This window comes from Mustelus asterias, chromosome 5 (genome assembly GCF_964213995.1).
Source record: "Mustelus asterias chromosome 5, sMusAst1.hap1.1, whole genome shotgun sequence".
NCBI lineage: Eukaryota > Metazoa > Chordata > Chondrichthyes > Carcharhiniformes > Triakidae > Mustelus > Mustelus asterias.
The window spans coordinates 54,483,970-54,509,327 of record NC_135805.1 but is presented as its reverse complement, the minus strand read 5'-3'; the positions used below and the strand labels follow the sequence as shown (position 1 = coordinate 54,509,327).

Below are 25,358 nucleotides of genomic sequence, written 5' to 3'. Positions count from 1 at the left end.
ATAGTACTCTTCTGCATTATTGGCTTAACCTTTGTTGCACCTTCAATTGAAAAATGTTTGGATATAGAGGAGTTTCATTGATGTGATTATAGTTGAGGATGAAGCAATGGAGCACAGAGCAGTAAGTGTATAAGCAGACGGTAAGTATTGATTAGCAGCAAGGAACTTGACATTTAAAAGATCAAATCAGCTGAGCAATAAGTGAGCTTTAGCTGAAATCTTTATGGTAATTGCTGAGTTCTTTTCCTTACAATGTTGGTCACCTATATTATTTGGGCATGATTATTGAACATTAATTAAGCCCATTAACTATAGTAAATGGGGTGGATGATATTACAGCATTAATTAAAATTAGCTCACCCATTATGGTCCAGTGGTTCCACCATTGGATGAAAGCTTTCGTGAAAAATTAGCTGAGAGTGTAACATTTTCACTTTTCTGGAATACTGCTAAAAATCCTGGACTACAAGAGGAAAATTGGGACTATTATACGCTAGATTTAAATCCTAATTTAATTGTATTAAGCAATACAGGACAATTAACCTTATAAAGAAGAAAAATATTCATATTTCTTGTCTGCTCATATTATGATTGCTTAATTGTAAGATATTTAATTTCAGGAACTAAAGAATTTCAGTGCTCTGAGTGCTCAAATAATCCATTTAAGTAACAATCATCTATGATTTCTATTAAAATTCTCCTGATCAATTGCCATTATCTCAGTGGAAAAGTAGTGGAGGCTCAGAGAAACGGTGTGAACAACTAAAAATGGTCAAATCTGCTGCTTCTCCAGATTCCTGCTAATAATTTAAGGTGAGGGATCAGATGAACCCCTGTGCGTATATTCACCCAATAAGAATATCAGAACCTATATGATAAATGTTTTCCAGAGCTCTCTTTTTTGGTGGCATGAGCATATGACCTATTGTAAGATCAGCAGTCACTGCCACCTGACAATGAAGAAGTGTAAATGATCTTTGATGGATTTGGTTACTTGCACACACAGGCTCGAGGAAGTTTTTTTTTCCAAAGTCTGAAGTTTTTATTAAGTTTCGTGAAGATAGTAAAATACAAAAATGGAATTATAACATACTAAATGTGGCAAAGTTTAACATTAACAAGATTCAGAGGCAAAAGCAAATTACTGCGGATGCTGGAATCTTAAACAAAAACAGAAAATGTTGGAAAATCTCCGAAGGTCTGACAGCATCTGTGCAGAGAGAATAGAGCCAATGTTTTGAGTCTGGATGACCTTTCAGAATGTTAAACTCTATTCTGTCTCCTCAGATGCTGTCAGACCTGCTGAGATTTTCCAGCATTATCGGTTCTTATTTGAGATTCAGAGGCAATCAGACTTGAGGGATAACACTTGAGTAGTCTAGTGTCACTCTGAAAGTTCTCAAATATATAATTTACGCCTTGATTATAATCATCCATTTATTCTTTCAAAATCATGAGGCCCCTTCCTTTTTGAACCTGTGAATCAATTATTATTTTCTGTCACATTTCACAAAAAGGTGAAAGCAGACAACAAGCTGTTTTTCATGTTATATTCTCAGTCAGTATTTCTCAGATATATTGAGGACTCGCTACTAGAACAATTTGGAAATAACCTTGGCTGAAAGTTGAAGTGCAAGGATTGTAAGCTGCATTTTATTTTACACGTGAATTGGAGGTCCTTCCACAAAAGGCAGAAGGAAAGGCCATAGGAAGGGCATGCACTTAATGTACCTTATCATCTTGAGGTGACCACTTCAGATTGCCAATAGTAGAATTGTTTTTGGTGCATATTTTGTCTGAATTCAGCTGACTCTGGAAACAATATAATATCGAGGAAATTTTGTGCCAAAGCAAAAGGAAAAAAAACCTTAAAATCCTATTAGCATAGTATACACTTCATCAATACAACGACTTATTATCTCTCAACATGAGAATATCATTTATATTAGGTATTCCAGATGAAATTCATCATACAATGAAGCCAAAGTAAAAGTCCACGCTTTGAGTCACAGTGATTTAATGAGATTTAAGTGACATTGCAACCAAGTGAAATCGTATAATTGGAGTGCAGTTAAGGGAGCTCTTGCAGCCACAATGTGATGCAATGGGATCGCAGACTCTCATTGCTGCTTCTTGAGATCTCGGATTCGTTGCCAGTTGGCGAAAGCTAGAACTTAATGAATTAGTAAGATCTGACCCAATTTGATGAAATCTTAGAATCTCTCTATTTCTTAATGAGACCTTGTTGTTACTTTGCATTTGATGAGATCTCTGATTCATAGTGCTGGTATATGGAAGTTCAGACTCCCATTACTAGAACGTTAGAAAATCTTATTGAGGACATTATCATGGATATTAACAAGGGTGGCACTACATTGACAAAAGTAGATTCTGCAGCTGTTCGGATTACATATGTTGTCAATCGATCTTGCTAAATCCTTTCATAGAATCATAGAATCCCTACAGTGCAGAAGAGGCCATTTGGCCCATTAAGACTGCACTGACTCTGACAGGGTATCTTACCCAGGCCCCTTCTCCCGCCCTTTCTCTATAACCCCAAACATTTACCATGGTTAATCCATCTAACCTACACATTTTGGGGCACTAAGGGGCAATATAGTATGGCCAATCCACCTAACTTGCACATCTTTGGATTGTGGGAGGAAACCCATTCAGAAACAGGGAGAATGTGCAAACCCCACACAGTCACCCAAGGCTGGAATTGAAGCCCAGTTCCTGGTGCTGTGAGGCAACAATGCTAACCACTGCCACCGTGCCACACGTATGAATATATAGCAACTGTCCATGTTTTAATATTTGTTCGCCTTAATGTAAATTGCACAGTTTTATACATGCAAAGCTTATAATCTACAATACCCAAAATTGTTTTAACAAACAATTTAAAATATCTGCCTCATCTAATTGTATCCTGGTCCTGAGAGGCTAGGCAAAAAGGAATGAAGATTCAGCCCATTAATAGCGTATGATGGACATTTTCCTTTACAAACTTTGGCAACAGATTCATCCATTTAGCTTGGTCATTCTTTGAGAAATGTCAATACATTTTCCACTTAGAAATGCTAACTGAAGCAATCGATATTGATTAAAATTAATTTGACACATGCTTTCACGCACCTAAATTACATGAAAAATAGTATGAAGAACTTAATTATAAATTGTGAACAAGGAAAGCTTCTGTTAGTAGAGCTGATGTTCTGGGGACATGCTTTTTTGTGAGGAACCTATAAGCCACTGCCAATGCAAAATGAAGTATCGTTGAATTTTCAATATCTTTCCAGTGGTGGAGATTCTGCACCCCAAGTGTACTTAACCAGAAAACTCTGTCCATAATGTATTTATTTTCGAAGAACTGGAGATACTCTGCGATTTTGGCTACATCCCAAGTCCCATTTTCATTATTGCTGCAATAGTAGAGTATGAATGATGCAGAATTATTGTCTTTCCTATTTTCAGGTTCTCGCTACCTGCTTTGAAACACAAGCAGCATTCGCTGTTTTTTCCTTTTCATTTTAAGCTATGAATTGTTTTGCATTTCGTTTGAAGCAGCCCTCATCATCTATGTTCAATCTGCTCTGAAGTACAAATTATGAAACAGATGCAACAAAAAAAAAGCCAATTATAAATCTCCGTTCTCACTAGGAAAGGAAAGTTCAGTAAATGGTATTTTAACAAGGGTATTACCCAAATCGGGGTAAATGTAAGTATAGGTGTCTTTGCATTACGAGTTTAGTATTCATGTGGAACAATTGTGCCACTCTTAAACTGTCCATGTGTTTCACGTATTTGTGCCCAATATGGCTTCAGAACATTCTGCTTCATTCTGGAGTCTACTAACCATCCTCAACCTGGGCACATTGCGATTCTTGTTCAGAGAGCACAGATTCACCAATTGCAACAGTTTAAAAATTTAGAATCATAGAATCCCTCCAGTGCAAAAGGAGGCCATTCAGCCCATCGCGTCTGCACCGAACACAATCCCATCCAGGCCCTGTTACCATAACCCCACATATTTACCCTGCTAATCCCCCTGACACTAGCGTCAATTTAGCATAGCCAATCAACCTAACCCACACATCTTTGGACTGTGGGAGGAAACTGGAGCACCCGGAGGAAACCCACGCAGACACGGGGAGAATGTGCAAACTCCACACACAGTGACCTGAGGCCGGAATTGAACCCGGGTCCCTGGTGCTGTGAGGCAGCAGTGCTAACCACTGTGCCACCATGCCCCCATTTAATGTTATAATTTTTGGGAACAGCGTTGTGCATGTTTGTATCCAGTTATTCACAGAACACTCACCTAAACAGAAAACCTAAATCTCAAACCAGCTAAGAGCCAAGTCGTGGAAATTGGGTTCCTCCTAGATAGATCCTGAACTGTATCAACCATTTCTAACCAGAAGCTGGAGTGTAAATGTCCTGTGATGTTTCCTTTGCATCAGCCAACTGAAAGCAATCTCTTTAAAATAAAAATGACCTGTATATTTTAACAGTGAGTCCTTGCAGATTCTGACTTCAGAGTTTTTCAATAGATGGGGGCAGCAGGGGTGATAACCAAAAATTCCCAATAATTTCCTATTCATAGCAATATCTAATTTTAGTCCAATTTGGACCTTCTGAGATATGGGTCTGAGTTTTACCAGCATGTCAGGACCATATTCTTTCTCCCTAGCCTATGCTGGCTCAATCAGAAGCCTGACAGCTCTGCAGTCTTGGCAGCACCACTGATAGAGATAGCTGTAGCTGAGGTTGAAAGAAAGAGAGCGCACCCTCATACTGAGGCATCCTTGCAGCAAGTTGAGACTATTTATTGTGCCAGAGCCAGGCAGGCCTCGTTGGTTGGAGGGGTAACCTCTCAAGCAATGGTGTTGGGTGGATCCCTCTGAGCCATTGACCAGCCCAAAATGGAGGCCCCCTGCTCTCATCCCCTTCGCAGGAGGCCACATCGATATTCCTGGCGGGTCTCCCAACGTGTCAAAGAGGCCCTCACGATGTTCGGAAAATACCAGTGGGGATGTTAATTGGCTATTAGTGGGCGAACTAATTTTATTAATTGGTTGGCTGGCATCTAAGCCACTGCCATTCCTGTTTCTGGGAATATGCCCTGGCACCAGGAAGACGTCGGGCTTCCTTCCGGTGCCTACTGCTGCCATTTTGAGTCCTGCCACCGTTCAGTCTGTCTCTGGAAGTCTGGTTAAATTCCTGTCTCTTGTCATGGGTGAATTTGATCGCTTCTCCCTCACCAAAATGTCAGCTTGTTCACACTATGAATCTCGGCTCCAAATAATTTTTTTTGATTGGGGTTTAGAAAGAAATAAAATTATTCACATTCAGTCTTCCTAATATTCTTGGTCCATATGTGTTTTAAACCAAAATCTCAAAAAATTAGAGTTCTCATCCTTAACAGCTTTTACGCCGATTTCTCACAAAGGATTGAGTGAAAATTGGACTATGTCCACACTTTGATACATTGACAGATGAAGGTGCTGGTGCAGACCACAGGGATTCACTAAAGGCTGAACCTTGTGAAAAACCGACCAGATCATGGTGATTGTTATGCTCCCTCATGTACCGTTCGATTCCCTCACGTGTGCACGCATCTTTCTTGAAACAAATCATGTAGCACTTTGGAAAGAAATGGCAACATAAGATGCCATAGTTTGATGCTAAAATTGCAACCACTTCAACAGCTGGAAGATATTGGTCATCAGTGTTGACATACGCAGGGACAAAAGAAATCCATACAATTAAGTAAATGAGCATGCTGAATGTGATAAACCTGGCCTCGTTGTAGATATCTGGCAGCTTCCTGCCCATAAATGCGAGCAGGAAACAAAACATTGCAAGTACAGCTATATATCCTAACATGACACCTAATGCCACGTTGGAGCCTTCTTCACATTTCAGTAAAATTATTTTAGGTATTGCATAATTTCTTACAGAACGAGGTCCGTTAAAAGTCAACCACAGTGTACAAATCATTACTTGAATTATATTACAGATTACCAGAATTGCCACGGGTCTATACAAACTCATCATTGTTTCACGATCAACGGGATCAAACTTAAATGCCAAAATGATCTTAAAAGATTTGATCAAGATCCAAGAAACACAAATAGTAAAGCTTATGCCAAAGAGTGGCTGTCTAATGTAGCAGCCATAGCTTGTTGGTTCACCAATAAAGAATACAATACTGACAAAGCTAAGGATCAATGAGAGGAGTATTACATAACAGAATGGACCTCCAATAGACTTCACTACTGGAGTGCTCAATTTCTTCCTGAACATTATAGCAATGGCAATTACTAAAATAACACCAAAACAAGCAAAAACTACAAGGACAATCGCAAACCCGTCATTCCATCTAAAGTATTCTATGGTTCTGTCATTGCACTTTGAACTTCCAGCATCAGACCATTGGTCATCTGAACATTTTAAGCAGTTGTTCATATCTGTGATGGAACAAAAATCATTGTTAACACTCAGGAACATCAAATTAATGTAGAAAAGCTGGCAGAATTGTCATTTTCTTTGCAGAAAATAGTCATAAACTGCTCCAGTGTTTTGTGATTAAGAACAAAGAAAATTACAGCACAGGAACAGGCCCTTCGGCCCTCCAAGCCTGCACCGACCATGTTACCTGAATGAACTAAAATCCCCTACCCTTCTGGGGACAGTATCCCTCTATTCCCATCCTTTTCATGTATTTGTCAAGACGTCCCTTAAAAGTCACTATCGTATCTGCTTCCACTACCTCCCCCGGCAGCGAGTTCCAGGCACCCACCACCCTCTGTATAAAAATAAAACTTGCCTCGTACATTTCCTTTGATCCTTGCCCCTCACACCTTAAACCTATGCCTCCTAGTAATTAACTCTTCCACCCTGGGAAAAAGCTTCTGACTATCCAATTAATTTATGAAGTATCTCTATATTGTACAAATCAATGGTATTGCATTCACAAGGCTGCTAAACAAATGTAGATGAAGGAGATCATTCAGATCACCATAACCCATCTAGACAATGATTTGCAATGTGTCTGGTTACTTCCACTAACAGGTTTAGTAGATTATTTCAGATATTGGTTACTCTTTGTGTGAAGAAGGCCTAAGTTGCTTTTTGACTGGGTTTAGTCAATGCTCCATTGTTCTTCCATTTTACCTGCCTAGAAGTAGAGTCTCCAATAAAAAATCCAATACTGACAATTGCCTAGAAGTAGTTGTTTTGTCAATATGACTTAATATACTTCTACATAAGTGATGCAAACATCTAAAACTTTATTAAATTGAATTTGGAACCATGAGACACTATCTACAGTCTACTAACAAAGCAAAAAGGTGGAATTTGGAAGAATCTTTTCATGTGAAAGGTTCTATGTGAAATGTATGAATATGAATGGCAATTGAAGCTATGTCCATGACAGCATTTAAGAAAAAAATGGATGAAATTATGAAGAGGTAATTTTCTACAAGCAGGAAAATTGGATTAGAGCACTACGTTCTGAAGTGGAGTTTTCGTGTTTTTCCTTAAAACTCAGGCTCAGATGTTTTGCCACAATGGAGAGGCTCTCCTGTTTACGTAGGGATTAGGTGAAGACATTTCTATCATTGAATGGTTTTCTTTAAACTGGTGGTTTTTAAGTAATGAAATCATTCAGTTCATTTGTGATTGCCTTTTTGTTTCGAGCAGTATCCCTTTAACAAAGAACAAAGAAAATTACAGCACAAGAAGAGGCCCTTCGGCCTTCCAAGCCTGCACTGACCATGCTGCCCGACTGAATTAAAACCCCCTACCCTCCCGGGGACCATATCCCAACATTCCCATCCTATTCATGTATTTGTCAAGATGCACCTTAAAAGTCACTATCATATCTGCTTCCACTACTTCCCCCAGCAGCGGGTTACAGGCACCCACCACCCTCTGTGTAAAAAGAAAACTTGCCTCATACATCTCCTTTAAACCTTGCCTCTCGCACCTTAAACCTATGCCCCCTAGTAATTGACTCTTCCACCCTGGGGAAAAAGCTTCTGACTATCCACTCTGTCCATGCCTCTCATAATCTTGTAGACTTTTATCAGGTCGCCCCTCAACTTCCGTCGTTCCAGTGAGAACAAACCAAGTTTCTCCAACCTCTCCTCATAGCTAATGCCCTCCATACCAGGCAACATCCTGGTAAATCTTTTCTGTACCCTCTCCAAAGCCTCCACATCCTTCTGATAATGTGGCGACCAGAATTGAACACTATATTCCAAGTGCGGCCTAATTCAGGTTCCATAAAATTATAACATGACTTGCCAATTTTTAAACTCAATGCCCCGGCCGATGAAGGCAAACATGCTGTCTGCCTTCTTGACTACCTTCTCCACCTGCGTTGCCACTTTCAGTGACCTGTGTACTTGTACACCCAGATTCCTCTGCCTATCAATACTCTTAAGGACTCTGCCATTTACTGTTTAAGGAGTTGCCCCTTTTTGTCTGTCAGTTTATTTGATTTAGTTTGTTTATCTCCTAGGCTTCAAAATAGGAATCGATATTTTATTTCAACAATGGTTCCTGAGATTTGCTCATTGTGGATGCCAGGTGAGTTAGAATAGAATCATGGAACCATAGAATCCCCATAGTGCAGAAGCAGGCCATTTGGTTTATCGTGCCTGCATCAACAACAATCCCACTCAGGCCCTTTTCCCATATCCCCACATATTTATCCTGCTAATCCCCCTAACACTAAGGGGCAATTTAGCATGGCCAATCCACCTAACCTGCACATCTTTGAACTGTGGGAGGAAACTGGAGCACCCGGAGGAAACCTACGCAGACATGGGGAGAACATGCAAACTCCACACCGACAGTCACCCAAGACCGGAATTGGACCGGTGAGGCAGCAGTGCTAACCACTGTGCTACCCCAGAAAAGATGAGGGCAGAGGATGGTGTGTGTGAGGTACAGATTTGCGTGTATCAGCACTAAGCTGGCATAGGGTCCATAAAGGGCCATAGGGATGCGAAGGGTATGAGGGACCAAGGGGATGGGGGGCATGGGGTAGCATAGGTTAGCATGGATGGGGCTCAGACGTGAATGGATGTGAGGGGAAATCAGGGCTGTTTTTTGTTTTACTTCGTTTTTAATTCAATTAACAAAGAGCTTTCCTTCTGCCCAGCTTGCCTCTCCACCTGGCAATCTTAGCGCTCATTCCAAGGGTGGCAGACTCAGTTTATATTTCAGTCTTACACCCCAGAATGAAAATCAGAATTGTGAGCTGGCACTTTTAAAAGTCACCATCGCAGAACTGGATCAGCTATCTCGCATGTGACAATAACCAGTACTTACCCCAACCCACAGAGTAGTATCCCTCTGCACAAGACACACACTCGTAGCAACAGGTATGTGAGGAATTTGAGTTCTTCCTTTCTCCAGGTTGGCAGGACTGTGAGCAATTAGAAAATACAGCCTATGGAAACAGAATTAATCCAAACCATCATCAATTTAATGTGATAGTAGTTAATTTTAAAAGTTATTTATCTCTCAACAATCACCAAGGACACTGTTTTGGCAGATGCACCACAGCGAAATAGCTACCCCATTCTATATTATGTTAGGAGCTCATTCCTTCAATTCATTTTCTTTAGTAATAAGTTTTATCAATCTTTCATTCACCTTGTGAAGAGAGAGATTACATCTCCATGGCATTGCTTCATGGTAACAAAAAGAAACACAAACTTTATCCCTTTTTGATGTTTTTCCACATCCTTGGGCACATCATCTACCCGAGGTAATGTATTTAACACTGCAACACATATTCAGGTAATTGGAAACCATTGGACTCACAATGAGGAGGTTTAATGTCTAATCCTAGTCTTTCATAGTGTTAGCATTTGGGATTTCTTCAATGAATTTGATAAATTAAGACTGAGACAGAAAACCAAGAGACTGCTTCCTGCATTACTTGTACGTCAAGTGTTAGCCTTAGCTCAGTAACACTCTTGCCTCAGAGGCCGAAGAAAGTGTTTCAGACTGCAGTCATACAATCTGGGCTGACATTTCACTATGGTAATATTGAATGGTGGATTGTTGGAAGCGATGCCCTTTGGATGAATTAATAAACCAATATATTTTCCAAAAGGTAGGGAGTCTAAAACTAGAGGGCATAGGTTGTTTTTCAAACTGGAGGCCTGTGACCAGCGGTGTGCCTCAGAGATCAGTGCGGGGTCCACTGTTATTTGTCATTTATATTAATGATTTGGATGAGAATATAGGAGGCATCGTTAGTAAGTTTGTAGATAATACCAAGATTGGTGGCATAGTGGACAGTGAAGAAAGTTATCTCCGATTGCAACAGGATCTTGATCAATTGGGCTAGTGGGCTGACAAATGGCAGATGGGGTTTAATTTAGATAAATGCAAGGTGATGCATTTTGGTAGATTGAACCAGGGCAGGACTTACTCAGTTAATGGTAGGGCATTGGGGAGAGTTACAGAACAAAGAGATCTAGGGGTACATGTTCATAGCTCCTTGAAAGTGGAGTCACAGGTGGACAGAGTGGTGAAGAAGGCTTTTGGCATGTTGGTTTCATCGGTTAGAACATTGAATGTAGGAGTTGGGACGTCTTGTTGAAGTTGTACAAGACATTGGTAAGGCCACACTTGGAATACTGTGTGCAGTTCTGGTCACCCTATTATAGAAAGGATATTATTAAACTAGAAAGAGTGCAGAAAAGATTTACTTGGATGCTACTGGGACTTGATGGTTTGAGTTATAAGAAGAGGCTGGATAGACTGGGACTTTTTTCTCTGGAGCATAGAAGGCTGAGGGGTGATCTTATAGAGGTCTATAAAATAATGAGGGGCACAAATCAGCTTGATTTGATAGTCAATATCTTTTCCCAAAGGGAGTGGAGTCTAAAACTAGAGGGCATAGGTTTAGGGTGAGAGGGGAGAGATACAAAAGTGTCCAGAGGGGCAATTCTTTCACCTTCCAGAGGGTGGTGAATGTCTGGAACAAGCTGCCAGAGGTAGTAGTAGAGGCAGGTACAATTTTGTCTTTTAAAAAGCATTTAGATAGTTACATGGGTAAAATGGGTATAGAGTGATATGGGTCAAATGCGGGCAATTGGGACTAGCTTAGGGGTTTAAAAAAAAGGGCGGCATGGACAAGTTAGGCTGAAGGGCCTGTTTCTATGCTGTAAACCTCTGTGACTCTACGACTCTATAACTGAGATCAACCTGTCGGCTCAGGTGGATCCAAAAAATCTAATGACATTATCCTAAGGAGAGCAACGAGTTCTCCTGGTGCACTGGCCAACATTCGTCCCACAATCAACTTCTTCAAGTGCAGATTATCAAGTCATTTATCTCACTTTGTAGGATTCAAGAAAAGCTTCTTCCCTGCTGACATCAAACTTTTGAATGGACCTCCCTTATATTAAGGTTGATCTTTCTCCATACCCTAGCTATGACTGTAACACTATATTCTGCACCCTGTCCTTTCCTTTGCCCCTTTGTATGGCGTGCTTTGTCTGTACAGCGCGTAAGAAACAATCATTTCACTGTATCCCAATACATGTGACAATAAATCAAATCAATTCAAAGATTAACTGTGCACACCAAGAAAAGGTAAATCCAAACCTCTGTTATATTTCTGATGGTATTGTCATACATGTCGATTTGTTTATCCAGGAGGTTATACTCTCCAACTATTTTAAACAATATAGTTCCTTTGTCCATCTCCCACTGAATTAAATCATATCCGTTTATAGAATCACCAGATTTGTCAAAATAGAACAGTCTCCCTGCCTCAGTGAAATTCACCAGTTTTAAGGCTTCAAGTAGCTGCAAACAAAAGGCTCATAATTAGTATACAATTTTATTTGATAAGATTGAAAATCCACAGACCAGTTGCAACTATAGTTTTGGCTAACTGGATATCTGGCGAATCCCCAATTCAGTTACTAAATCAATTACCTCTATCCATGGAGTTTCTATTTTCCCAGTATGATGTGCAGATGGAATTCCCACCGTAGGGCCCAGATTGTGGAGAAAGGTAAGCTATTTTTACACAAAGCCAATGGGTACAGAAACAGTAAGTTAACCATTTTTCTACTTTTGTGAAGACTAACAGCAACAACCTGCGCTTATTGCTGTCCACGTAGGAACGCAATTGGTTAGTTGACTTTGAAATATAGCAAGAAGGAACAAAGCATCTTTAAAATATTTAAGTGAGAATTAGCAGTGTTTTTCTCTTGCAAGCTAGTACTATGCACTGAACCAATGCTTTTGAATTGCTGATGCTGAGCCTGTAAATATTTGTTATAAACCGTGAGTCTGGGAGTTGTGATAGCACAGAATCACAAGGTGCTTTCGTTCACAGGCTACCCATATAATGGGTGCAAAAGTGAACCCGGTCTCGGAATGTGCACCAGCTCAATCGCTGCACGACTATATAACAGCAAGAGTATTTTATAGCTAAATAAGAATTTCCTGCAAATAAATAATAAAGTAAAAATATCTACCTGCCACGGTGCAAAATTGAGTGATTTTTGACATGCTCCTTCTTTACATTTGAGGAGATTCCTCAGAGCGTGAGCTATTGACTGAATTGCTAAATATGTTGCATAAGTGCCAGCTGGCTCAATATTTTGAACTAAATAATCATCATCAAAATCTGCACTGGAGTTCTTTGTTTTGCTACAAGCAAGAGGTGATACCAGTTTCAAAGAATCTGGAAGTGGGCAGTCCTTCAAACTTGCATTGAATGTCTTTGTGTAATTGAGATACTCATCTGAACAAGTAAAACGAAGTTTCTTGTATTTTTCAATGAACTTGTTAAAAGCCCCAGGTTCTGACCTTAGGTTCCTTAAGTGTTCTGCAAAGCCTGGAATGTTTCCATTTTTGAAAGAAAAGCCAAATATGTTTCCAACTTTCTCAATATTCCGCATCGTTGCAATAGCTTTGGATATGGACCAGCCATCACTGGCAAGCCACGTCCTCGTAATGTTACGCTTAATGATTTCCTCCAACAGTTTAATGACAATTGTTGGTTTAGCGAAGAGAACAATAACATTCACATTTGGAATGGTTTCAATTTTTGAAACCATGGCCTGTATTGCTTCGACATTTGAGTCATCTGCCGCAAATGTTGAAATCAGTTCTTGAAAACCAAAACAAATGTCAAGGTCCTGTGCATTTGAAATGAAATCACTCATTGCAGATTTGCCATAATCATCATCTGTCGCGATAATCCCAATCCAGTTCCAACGAGAGTTTCTGACAAATCGAGCCAAGGCCTTTGTCTGATGGATGTCACTAGGAACAGTGCGTAAAAATGATGCAAATCTCACCTTGTCGCTAAGGATTGCAGCAGATGAAGCAGAACTGATCTGTGAAGCAGTCAGAATATACGGAAGTTATTCAATTACACATACAGGGCTTAGATTTTTCTCTTGTGATCACATCTGAATTTGATTTAGTTTTTGATTTGATTTATTATTGTTACATGTATTAGTATACAGGTGTAAAGTATTGTTTCTTGCACGCTATACAGACAAAGCACACCGTTCATAGAGAAGGAAAGAAGAGGGTGCAGAATGTAGTGTTACAGTAATAGCTGGGGTGTAGCGAAAGATCAGCATTCAAAGGTCTGACAGCAGCAGGGAAGAAGCTGTTCTTGAGTTGATTAGTACGTGACCTCAGACTTTTGTATCTTTTTCCCGACGGAAGAAGGTGGAAGAGAGAATGTCTAGGGTATGTGGGGTCCTTAATTATTGGCTGCTTTGCCGAGGCAGCAGGAAGTGTAGCATTCACGACCTTTTGTAGTTTCTTGTGGTCTTGGGCAGTTTGAATGGAAGTGGCTACTCTCTTACTTTCCTGTTGCAACACTTGGAATTTTCTTTGGCTACATGCGGGCTCCTGACTTATCTCAGGAACTGCATTAGGAACCCAAAAGGAATTGCTAATCAGCCATATGAAGAAATCTGAATGGAGCATGGCAGAGTCATAGTGAAAATTGCAAATCCTGCTCTGAGTCTTTTTGGACTGGGAAAGGGCTAATCAGCCCAGTCTTTTCATTCATCTCAGCCTTTTCTTTCTGAACTCCCATTTTTGTTTTGAACTTCTTACAAACATATTAAATAAAATTAATGCAAGCTTTTACAATTTTGTACCTCCTTTGACAATCAGAGATTGCTTAGAATCATCAGGTACTGGTTTAAACAAAATGGTGACCGAGTGACCTTTTTTTGGAAATCAGGTCAATTTCCCAAAGAACATTGTAGGAAAGGTCATGCAATTAGAAAAGCTCGACTTTGTACTGCACCATCTCAACATAGCAGAAGCAGTCTGAGCTGACTGGCAATAGCAAGGCACTGTGGAGGAGTCGTAGATATGGATGAATAAATGCTGTCACCATGAGAGAACTGCTGCTCCCATTGGGGGGCACCTTACGATTCCTCGTGATCTGTTGGAGGACAGATTAATGGACTGCTGGTGGGATCCAGCAAGCCCTTGTGGACACTGGTATTCACCACTGTGATGGCAACTGTCTGACTTTGCATAGTGGCAAGCTGCCCTTTTATTACTTCAGTCTAAGCACCCAGAGCCACACTCTCACTTCTGCTGGAAAATGTTTGTGCTTCAATGGGAGATGAGGCATTGGCTATTAGCCACATCTTTTATGTCCGCAAGTGTTCTCATGGAGTTGGCCACCATATTTACACCGCAATGAATGAGCTCTGTGTGATGACCTGTGTAGGTTGTTGGACTCTTATATGCTTCTCACAGTGACCACAGGTTTTCTAGAAGGTCCACCAATCCACCTGTGTGCATACGAATCGGCATTTTTCTGTATGTTACCCCATTGAAGTCCTCATCTGAGTCTCTGCAAAAGGATTTATGTGTGACATTACCCTCCAGTAAGCTGACACTTGCACAAACATTTCCCCCTACCCTGACTGCAGAGCCTATACCTCTCAGGATCTTAAAATGTTTTGATAAAGTCACCTCTTACTCTTCTAAACTCTAGTGGTTACAAACCCAATCCCTCCAACATTTCCCCATCGAACAACTGACTCATTCCTAGTATTAATCTAATAAATCTTCTTTAAGATTTTGAAAGTGTTTGATGGAATAGATTTGGGAATATGTTGCCATTTGGGAGCAAAACTAGAACGAGGGTCATAAATTTAGAATAGTCACTAATAAGGAAAATGGATTGGATTTTAAGCCAGCAACATCCCCCCCCCTCCCCCCGCAACTGGGTGTGTTTGACATGGGACGACAGGGATGGGCACTGCTTTTTGTGGCCTAGTTGAAAATGGTCGGAAGAAAGGGGGAACACCGCATTCCATGCTGCCCAATGAAGGGGAAGGCATCGGTGGAAACCCCCAGGTGCCACCCCTTCCTTTCTCACACTTGCCTGCTATAACCTAGCTCCCACCCTGGGCTCTCAGCTCCCTCCCTGCCCTCAAAACGTGGGACTCACCTTCCTGTGGCAGCCATGGTTCTCCTTCCTGTTCCTTTCTGTGAACCCCATGGTGCCCAATCCTGAGCTGTGGTACTGCTGGCCAATCAGATTGACTGGCAGCTCATGAGGGCAGGAGTTCCTCCCACTCACAGGTGGATGTCCTATTCTCAACCATTTTGGCCCTCTCCCAGCATAGAATTCCTACAGTGCAATGAGGCCATTCAGCCCATCAAGTCTGCACTGACTTTCTGACAGAGTATCTTACCCAGGCCCTCTTTCCCACCCTATCCTCGTAACCCCACACATTTACCTGGCTAATCCATCTAACCTACACATCTTGGGACATTAATGTTAGGGCTGCAGAGTAATTCTTTTTGGCATGTTGGCTGCTGGCAGCTTTCCTTCTGTTGACGGGAGGGCAAGTCCTCCCCCCGCCCTCCCCAACCACCCCTTCCCACTCATAAAATGAACTCCAATAGGTTAATTCAAGAGAAAATTTGTTACCCAAGTGGTGTTAAGAATGTGGAACATGTTACTGCGAGGAATAGCTAAGGTGAACAGCATAAATACATTTAAGGGAACCCACATAAGCACATGAAGGCTATGTTAGAATCAGCAGTGCTAACCACTGTGCTGCCCCTATGTTGATGGGGTTAGATGAAGAAGATTCGGGGAAGGCTTCTGTTGAGCATGGACACCACTGTGGATTTCTTGGGCTGAATGGCCTTTTTTAATACTGTAAATACTTGGTAATACTTGTAATGAGGAATTCAAATATCTTCAACAGACATAAAACAAAATATAAGGTTTGACATACCTGAGGCATAAGTACTACATTAAATAATCTTGCGGTGGGAATCGACAACTCAGAATAGATTTCACCTACAACAGCTTTTACTTTCGGTTGGTAATCTGTGTAATTGCATCGAACTTCCAAACAATCTTCTGAGGTATTTGCTTTAGAAAGTAATTTCATTGCAGCTGTCAAAGTCTTGGCGCCATCTGTGCAGGTGTCATATATTTCATATCCAAGTTTAATACCCGGCAGTAGGGGAGAGGTGTTTATCCTTTCGATGGTGTGTATCATAGCCTGGAGCCAGATAAATCTCTGAACATCAAAGCTTTAAAATAAAAATCAAATATTGTTCCAAGTGTTAAAAAGGTGAATAGTGTCTTGTCACAATGTTGTGGCCAGAGCTTAACATGATACTTCAGTGTGTCAAAACGTTTTAACTTTTGAAATAAATTGCTAATCAGTGACAATGTCCGTCTAGATTCGAAGCATCTATTTTTTTTTAAGTCGTGCATTTTCCTAACTTTTATCTCACAGGCTGCAGTGATACCATGCACATTCTTTCTTCACAAATGAAGTGGCTGTCACCAAAAGCATTGTAAGGTGTGTGTGCGCACGCGCGCGTGTGCCTCGCAGGGAACATCTGGGGCTTTAAGACTTTTAACGGCGGGATTCTGCTTGCACTGAAATACTTTCACAGGACTTGCACACTCTCAAAAGGAGAAAAGGGACTAGCTGTCTCCTAACAGGAAGCTCGTCCTGTTGGAATTATTTCAATTGATGTGGGTTTCAGAGTGTCAATCCGTTCCTTTTGGTGAGGTTTAAAATTTAAAGAGCCGCTCCCACTTTCTATAGCAATGCTGGATATCAGTTTAACGCGGAAGTGCCCAATATCCAACATGGCTTTGGCAATAATGATGGAGAATGTGACCGATGATGACATTTGGGCAGATGCTTCTGGTGGTGGCATGCACTTCTGTGAGTTGAGAGCAACTGTCCTTAACATTGTCAGCATTTGATTGAAAGTAGCATCAAGGAACTTGGGCATCAAGGAACTTGGGCAAAACTGGAGTCAAGGAGAATTGGGGTGGAAGCCATCTGCTTGTTGGAATCATACCTGGCATAAACGAAGATGGTTGGAGGTCAATCATCTCAGTTCCAGGATATCACTGCAGGAGTTCCTCAGGATAGTGTCCTAGGCCCAACCATCTTCAGCTACTTCACCTATGACGTTCTCTATCACGAGGCCAGAAATGGGGATGTTCACTGTGCAATGTTCAGCACCATCTGAGATTCCTCAGGTACTGAAGCAGTCCATGTCGAAATGCAGCAAGACCTGGACAATATCTAGGCTTGGGCTGACAAGTGGTCAGTAATGTTTGTGCCACACAAGTGCCAGGCAGTGACATCCCCAAGAAGAGAGAATCTAACCATCGTCCCTTGACATTCAATCGCAATACCATCGCTGAATCCCTCAATATTAACATCCTAGGGATTACCTTTGACCAGAAACTGAACTGAACTAGCCATATAACTACTGTGGCTATAAGAACAGGTCAGAGGCTAGGAATTCTGTGGTGAGTAACTCACCTAGTAACTACCCAAAGCCTGTTCACCATCTACAAGGCACAAGATGAAATACTCTCCTCTTGCCTGGATGAGTGCAACTCCAACAAGACAGAAGATGCTCGACACCATCCAGGACAAAGTAGTTTGTTTGATTGGCACCTTTTCCACAATCATTCTCTCCCTCCAACACTGACAAACAATAGCTGCAATGTGTACCATCTAAAGATGAACTGCAGGAGCTCACCAAGGTCCCTTAGACAGCATCTTCCAAACCCATAGCCACTACTATCGAGATGGAGAAGGGCAGCAGATACATGGGGACATCACCACATGGGAGTTCCCTTCCAAGCCACTCACCATCATGACTGGGAAATATATTGACTTTCCTTCACTGTTGCTAGTTCAAAATCCTGGAACTCCCTCCCTAACTTCATTATAGGTGTACCTACACCACATGGACTGCAGCAGTTCAAGAAGACATCTCACCACCACCTTCTCAAGAACAACTAGGGTTGGGAAACAAATGTTGGTGTAGCCACTGATGCCCACATATGAATTTTAAAAAACTGATCTTTCAATGATTAATTGTAATCAGAAAAAAGCGTGAGCACACAGAACTGGGCAAAGTGACCGCTGTTCAATTCTCTGATGAGTATTCCTTATCCAGTGGAGCTTTGCCTTGTAAGAAAGTTGCCCTAAATCATTGTACATTGATTAAAGAGTTCGGTGATTGTCACAAGACTGCCTGTGGAATCTCAGTGGAAGTGTGTCTGTTTTGGGGAAAGTGATAGTCAAATTACATTCAGCCCATCAAACCTGCACCAACAACAATCCCACCCAGGCCCTATCCCGTAACCCCACATATTTACCTTGCTGGTCCCCTGACAGTAAGGGGCAATTTACCACAGCCAATCAACCTAATCTGCACAACATTGGACTGTGGGAGGAAACCGGAGCACCCGGAGGAAATCCACGTAAATGGGGAGAATGAGCAAACTTCACACAGACATTGATCCAAGGTTGGAATTGAACCTGGGTCCCTGGAGCTGTGGGCTGCAGTGCTAGCCACTGTGCCACTGTGCCGCCTACAGCTATCTTACACACCTTTTCAAAAAGTAAGTAGCTTTTGCATTAGGGTGAAAGTAAATGAGTCGGTGGGACAAAGAATCCACCAATTGACTGGTGTTTCAACAGAAAAGTTTGAGAGGGCCCTAACCTGCTCTCGTTTTCCACTCATAGTGACTCCCATATCTGCTACAGATTTAACATAGGAACAGGAACAGAAGGATCAATTTCTCAATCCTCCATTCTATTCACCAGTTCTTACAAATACAAGTTGATAAACACAAAATTATGCACTCATTCAAAACTCATGCTGATATTGGTTGTGAAAATATAAATATAAACATTTTTAATAAAAACTGATTCAAACAACAGAATGTTTCCTTTTGAAATCTAATAATTCAGTGAAACCGTGTCATCTCCAATTTTCTTTTGCCAGATTGGATTTCTTGTATGACATGGAAACGTACTATCACTTGAAATCTGAAACGCCAAAGCACACTGATTTGAAGCAGTCACATTGAAAGTGTGGTTAACTTTTCATTCCATGCTTATTGAATAATGTTGCAGAATAGAAGAACAAATAAACTTACTGTTTGCATGTTAGTGGGTCTGGTTTAGAACGAATTTCTAATTTCTCCACCTGGCGATGGACTGGGAAGATTCCACCAATATTGATGTCTCCTTGGCTACGGGCTCCTACAATGTCACAAGCTCTCACGGACCAACAGAGAAAAGCACAGCACCAAACATAAGCTGGTTTCACACTGCGCATGATTCCTAGGAATATTCAGTTATTTAGTGTTGCAGACAACTCGGTAAGAACTTAAATGTAACAACATAAAACCTTAAGAACAAATGAGAATTTTCAGTACCATACCTGGTGTTTAGATGTATTTATTGAGTTGGCTGAGAGCAAATGAAAGCAGCCTCCACTTTTGATCTTGGACACGGGTAATGCTCTTGCTTTATCTGCTGTGTGTGCACTGAGACGATGAAAGAATTTTCTTTGCTTTTAAAGGTATGAAACCTTTCTTCTGACAGATTAATGCCAGGAATTTCCCTGCTATTCTCACTATCACGTCAAGATTATTCAACTTTCACTCTTAACGTATTCATACTTCCTGCTTTTGCTTTCAGGCTGTTTAACTGTTAACAGGTACAGGATCAGGAGACTTGAATAATAGCAGAAATGTTTATTTGAAGGCATTGTTGTTGATCTTGCATCCTGTAATGTGTGGTTCACTGTTTGGTGTATCCTTTTTTAAATTGATTCATAGGATGTAGGCTAGGCCAGCATTTATTGTCCATCGCTAATTGCCCTTGAGAAGTGATGGTGAGCCACCTCAGTGAACCAGAGCACTCTTCGTGTGAGTGCAGCCACAATGCTCATTGGGAGGGAGTCGAACATTTTGACTCAGTGTGTTGAAAGAGCAGTGATGTATTTCTATATTGGGGTGGTATGTGACCTAGTGCATTCCTATATTCCTGCTTTCCCATGTTCTTCAAAGTGGTAGAGGCCACTGTTTGGAAGTTGCTACTGAAGGAGTTGTTACAGGGCACATTGTAGATGGCACACACTGCTGGCAATGTGTGCCAATGGGGAAGTGGATGATTAAGGTGATGAATGAGGTGCCAATCTAGCTGGTTGGTTGTCCTAGCTGATGTCAGGTGCGTTGAATGTTGATGGAGCTGCACTTGTCCATCACTGAATTGTGCCAAGTGGATTGACTTTGGGGAGTCGGGGTGAGGTACTCATTGTAGAAGTCCCAGCTTTTTACTTGCTCTTCAGTCAAAATATTTGCATAGCTAGGCTACTTAATGTTTTGGTCAAAGGTAAACCCCAAAATGTTTAAAGAACACTGGAGCAGTCATTGGCTAGATTGCTTTTGTCCTGCTTTTTGTTTTTAGGACAATTGTGTATCTGGACAATCTTTCACTTTTTCAGTTTTGTAGCTGGACTGGAACAGCTTGGGGTGTGATGAAGTCTGGAGCATAAGCTTTCCACATGATAGTTGGGATGTCATGGGGCCCACAGTGTTTGCTGTATCCAGTACACGCAATTCTTCCTTAATGTTAATAGTCTGGGATGCAATGAACAGTGACACACTTACATAACAGTAACATTTCAGACAGAAGACCTTCACTCCATCGGGTCAACTTATCCAGAGTATTACCTTAGTGTACATCTAATAACCCTGAATCCCACACACTGACGAGAACCAGTCTAGATTCTTCTGTAAACCCATTTCTTGTTTTATCGTCTATCCTGGAAATCTATTCTGCCATATAGTGTGACACTTAGTGCCAAAAATGTTGAGCCATGGATTCCACGCCTTATGTGGGGAGGCCTCTGATTCACCTGCCCCAACATCACCTCTGCACTGCAATCATCGGAGCACCACATTTAAATGCTGCCCCAGCGTACACCAGCCACACTTTGTATGTCATTGGGAAGTGATTGCTGCCAAGAAATCTGTCCCCAAGTTTTCACACACCTCCCTAGAGAGACTCCTGGGTGCTGTAGAGGCCTGACGTGATGTCCTCTACCCACGCACAGGAAGAAAACCAGCCAGCAAGGTCACCAATCCAGCACAGGAGGCAGTGACAGAAGAGGTCTATGCTAACACTCTGCAGAAGAGGACTGCCATCCAGTGCAGGAAGAGGATGAATGATCTTCTCAGTTCTGTCAAGGTAAGACACTCTTCTCATCACTCTCCACTCACACACCCATCAGATGTCCACAGGGATCTCGCTCCCTGCCAGCTCAAGGGTCACCACCAATCACGCTCCCCTACACATCATCTCCATCTCCCCTGCTGGTCATGTCATTATCTCCGTGCTGGTCCCACTCACCATCCACACATGCCATATCATCTGCCTGGACACATTTTCTGTTTACACTCTGTCCATCTGTTTTTAATGCAGGAGAAGTTGGTTCACAACAAGAGGGGGAGATCCCAGACGGGTGGAGGGATGCCGGAGCTGAAGGCTCTCGTGGACCTCATGGACAGAGCCATCCAGTTGGTCGGGGAGGACGTTGACCCTCCTGTGCTGATGGTGAGGTCAGCAACAATAAACCAAGTGAGGATCCAGGGCTGCATCATCCATTAGACAACAATGCTGTGAGTCATGTCTCCTGTTTCTAAAGACCTCTGCCATACATTAATGAACACTCCTTTCTGTTGCAGGCACATCTGGGAAGGAGCCATGGAGTCCACCAGTAGGTCCGTGACTCTAGCTCTGAGCGCAGTGCAGAGGAAGGATTCAAGGACTCCAATGTAGAAGAACCATCACAGCGTTGACCCATACCATCCACCAGCACACACCTCGGTGGGACCTAGTTTTAGAGCAGCCTCCGGGTCACAATCTGGTGAGCACATCACACTTCCAGATCCACAGCAGGCAGAGGCAGGAACGCTCCAGAGAGCCGGCACTTGGAGAATTGCTGGAGGCCAGAAAGATGAGTCCCAGTCAGATGACGTGCTTCTGGACTCAGTCAGGCCTCAGCTGCTGGAGCTCCAAAGGCAAACTCGGGAAAATCAGGAAGGGATGTCTGGTACACTCTTCCGATTGAAAGGCTGCACGGAGGAGTCTGAATGTCTTATATCTGAGGTGATGGTGCCGACGATGCAACGCAATTAAGTCAACACAGCTAGGATGCAGCCACCACGGGGACCTTGGTGCAAGGCCTTTGTCCTGTACTTCTGCAGGACATGCGTTCCATGGTGCAGGCACTTACTGGGATCCATCTGTGTTGATGCCAGAGGATGGTGGAGTTTCCCGAGCTCACTCCTGTGGCCCTCTATTCCAAGGAGGAAGCCAGAGATCCTCTGGCACCCACACGGAAGAGGATCAGCTGATGGACACCCCAGGGGCTATCCACTCGGCTGACTCCGGGAGTGTCCCACCTGTCCAAATCTCCTCTTCCTGTGATCACTTCAGCTCCAGGTCCACGGAGCGGAGGAAGGTGGCACTGCCACACAATAGGAACCCGAAAGCAGACCGGAGCTCTCCAGGTCTTGGCGTCCGGAGGACACCCTCCAAGGTCATCACAGACAACAGGGCGTGGCAGACAGTAGGCTGCCTCCACCTCCGCTGTGGATGTTGGGGATGCACCAAGACATAGCAATAGAGTTAGAAAGGTTAAGAAGCTCGAGTTGCACAGCATGGGCACTTGCACATAACACTTATCTATATAAATAAATCACTCTAATTACACCCTTTCTATTGCTCCTTGTTCTGATGAGCTGTAATCCAGATCTAAAAACTGGATTACTTCACCAATTTTCCTGTTCTGCCCGCCACGGGAATCGTAGTGGGCGGGACACGGACCATGCAAAGATCCGTTGACCTCAGGTGGGAATTTCCAGCCTTGGGGTGAGTGCAGACGGAAAATCCCACCTAGGGTGTTCGTCCAGAGCTTCCTCTATGTGCTTTGTAGAAGATTTCCAGCACATTGGTGACATCCCTTCACTGTGACTGAACACATCAATCATGTCTGTTTCTTGTAGGGAATGAGGATGTCTCTCACAATGTAGAGCCAGTGTTACTCATTCCATTCATTGTCAATGTGTGCTTTCTGCATCTTTGAGCTGCAGATGGCCCATCCATCCCATCCCATCTGCTTCAGCCTCCAGTGACACTGACCCTCAAGGGTACAGCTCACAAAGGATGGTGTTAGATCAGGAGAGGTGAAACTTTCCCCACTGCGTCGCCATGATAAGACCTTAGTCATTGAAAGTAAGTGAGCCGCCAGCCAGACAGGAGTCAGAGAGTCACAGAAACTCTGTGAAGATCTAAGTACTCTGCCCACAGCAACTCGTCATCATCCTCCTGGAATTTGGACAGGCTGAGTGAGTGGGCGAGGATCTGGCAGATGGAGTATAACGTTGACAAATGTGAGGTTATTCACTTTGGAGGAAATAATAGCAAATTGGATTATTATCTAAATGGAAAAGAATTACAACATGCTACTGTGCAAAGGGACCTGGGGGTCCTTGTGCATGAGTCGCAAAAACCCAGTCTGCAGGTGCAACAGATGATCAAGAAGGCAAATGGGATGTTGGCCTATATCACAAGGGGGATAGAATATAAAAGCAGAGATGTCTTGCTGCATCTGTACAGGGCATTGGTGAGGCCGCAGCTGGAATACTGTGTGCAGTATTGGTCCCCTTATTTGTGGAAGGATATATTGGCCTTGGAGGGAGTGCAGAGAAGGTTCACCAGGTTGATACCAGAGATGAGGGGTGTTGATTATGAGGAGAGACTGAGCAGATTGGGTTTGTACTCGTTGGAATTTAGAAGGCTGAGGGGGGATCTTATGGAGACCTATAAGATAATGAAGGGGCTGGATAGGGTAGAGGTGGAGAGATTCTTTCCACTTAGAAAGGAAGCTAGAACTAGAGGGCACAGCCTCAAAATAAAGGAGGGTCAGTTTAGGACAGAGTTGAGGAGGAACTTCTTCTCTGAGGGTGGTGAATCTCTGGAATTCTCTGCCCACTGAAGTGGTGGAGGCTACCTCGTTGAATATGTTTAAATCATGCAGAGATGGATTCCTGATCGGTAAGGGAATTAGGGGTTATGGGGATCAGGTGGGTAAGTGGAACTGATCCACTTCAGATCAGCCATGATCTTATTGAATGGCGGGGCAGGCTCGAGGGGCTAGCTGGCCTACTCCTGCTCCTATTTCTTATGTTCTTATGTTCTTATGAATGTAGGGATTATGGGTAACCGTTGCATTCTCTTGATAGTAGCCTTATCACAGAGAGTGTGTACTGCCATCAGTCACATGGGAGAGCAATGCTCACAAAAGCCATGTGGAGATAATGGGATGTCCTCACTGGATGTCCCCATCACCCTCCATGAATCTAGCAGACTGTAATTTGTCTCATCTAGACTTCGCCATTGCCTCATGGCTAACATTCTCTCCCTCGAGGACCTCCTCAGCTTTGTTCCCTTTAATGTTCTCCTCATCGCAGGAAATGTGCTGCTCCTCCATCTCCTGCCAGTTCCTCCCCCTGTTGCAACACCAGCTCTTGCAGGGCATAGCAAGTGACCTTGATGCACGTCACCCTCTGCGGATTGTATTGCAGGGCTTCACCAGATAGGCCCAGGTACCGGAACCTCATCTTCAGCATCACTATGGTCTGCTCCATGAAAGTACAAGTTGCAGCATGAGCCTCACTGTACCTTGTCTCAGCTGCACTCTGTGGCCTCCGCACAGGTGCCATCAGCCAACTCCTCAGTGAGTAGTCCTTCTTCCTGAGGAGCCAATCCTGCAGCCTCTCTGAACTCTGAAACATGTCAGGGATCTGGGAGTGGCTCAGAATGTAGGGGTCGTATACACTTCCTGAGAATTGAGCACACACCTGGAGGATGCATTTGGTCACAGACTAGCTGAACATTCAGCGCGTGGAGGACATTGCAGTGCATATAGTTCACTACTTGCTGCCCCAGAGA

At 42.7% G+C, this 25,358-nt stretch overlaps 1 protein-coding gene across 1 annotated transcript; it reads right to left on the bottom strand.

Annotated features, from left to right (window-relative positions):
- Positions 1 to 5,421: 5,421 nt before the first annotated feature.
- LOC144493969 (G-protein coupled receptor family C group 6 member A-like) lies at positions 5,422 to 19,671 on the bottom strand. Its single transcript, XM_078213544.1, has 6 exons — positions 19,490 to 19,671; positions 16,290 to 16,593; positions 12,525 to 13,391; positions 11,641 to 11,844; positions 9,346 to 9,466; positions 5,422 to 6,473 (listed from the first exon to the last, which is right to left on the bottom strand). The coding sequence occupies exons 1-6, from the start codon at positions 19,669 to 19,671 to the stop codon at positions 5,422 to 5,424; spliced, it is 2,730 nt and encodes a 909-aa protein (XP_078069670.1).
- Positions 19,672 to 25,358: the final 5,687 nt, after the last annotated feature.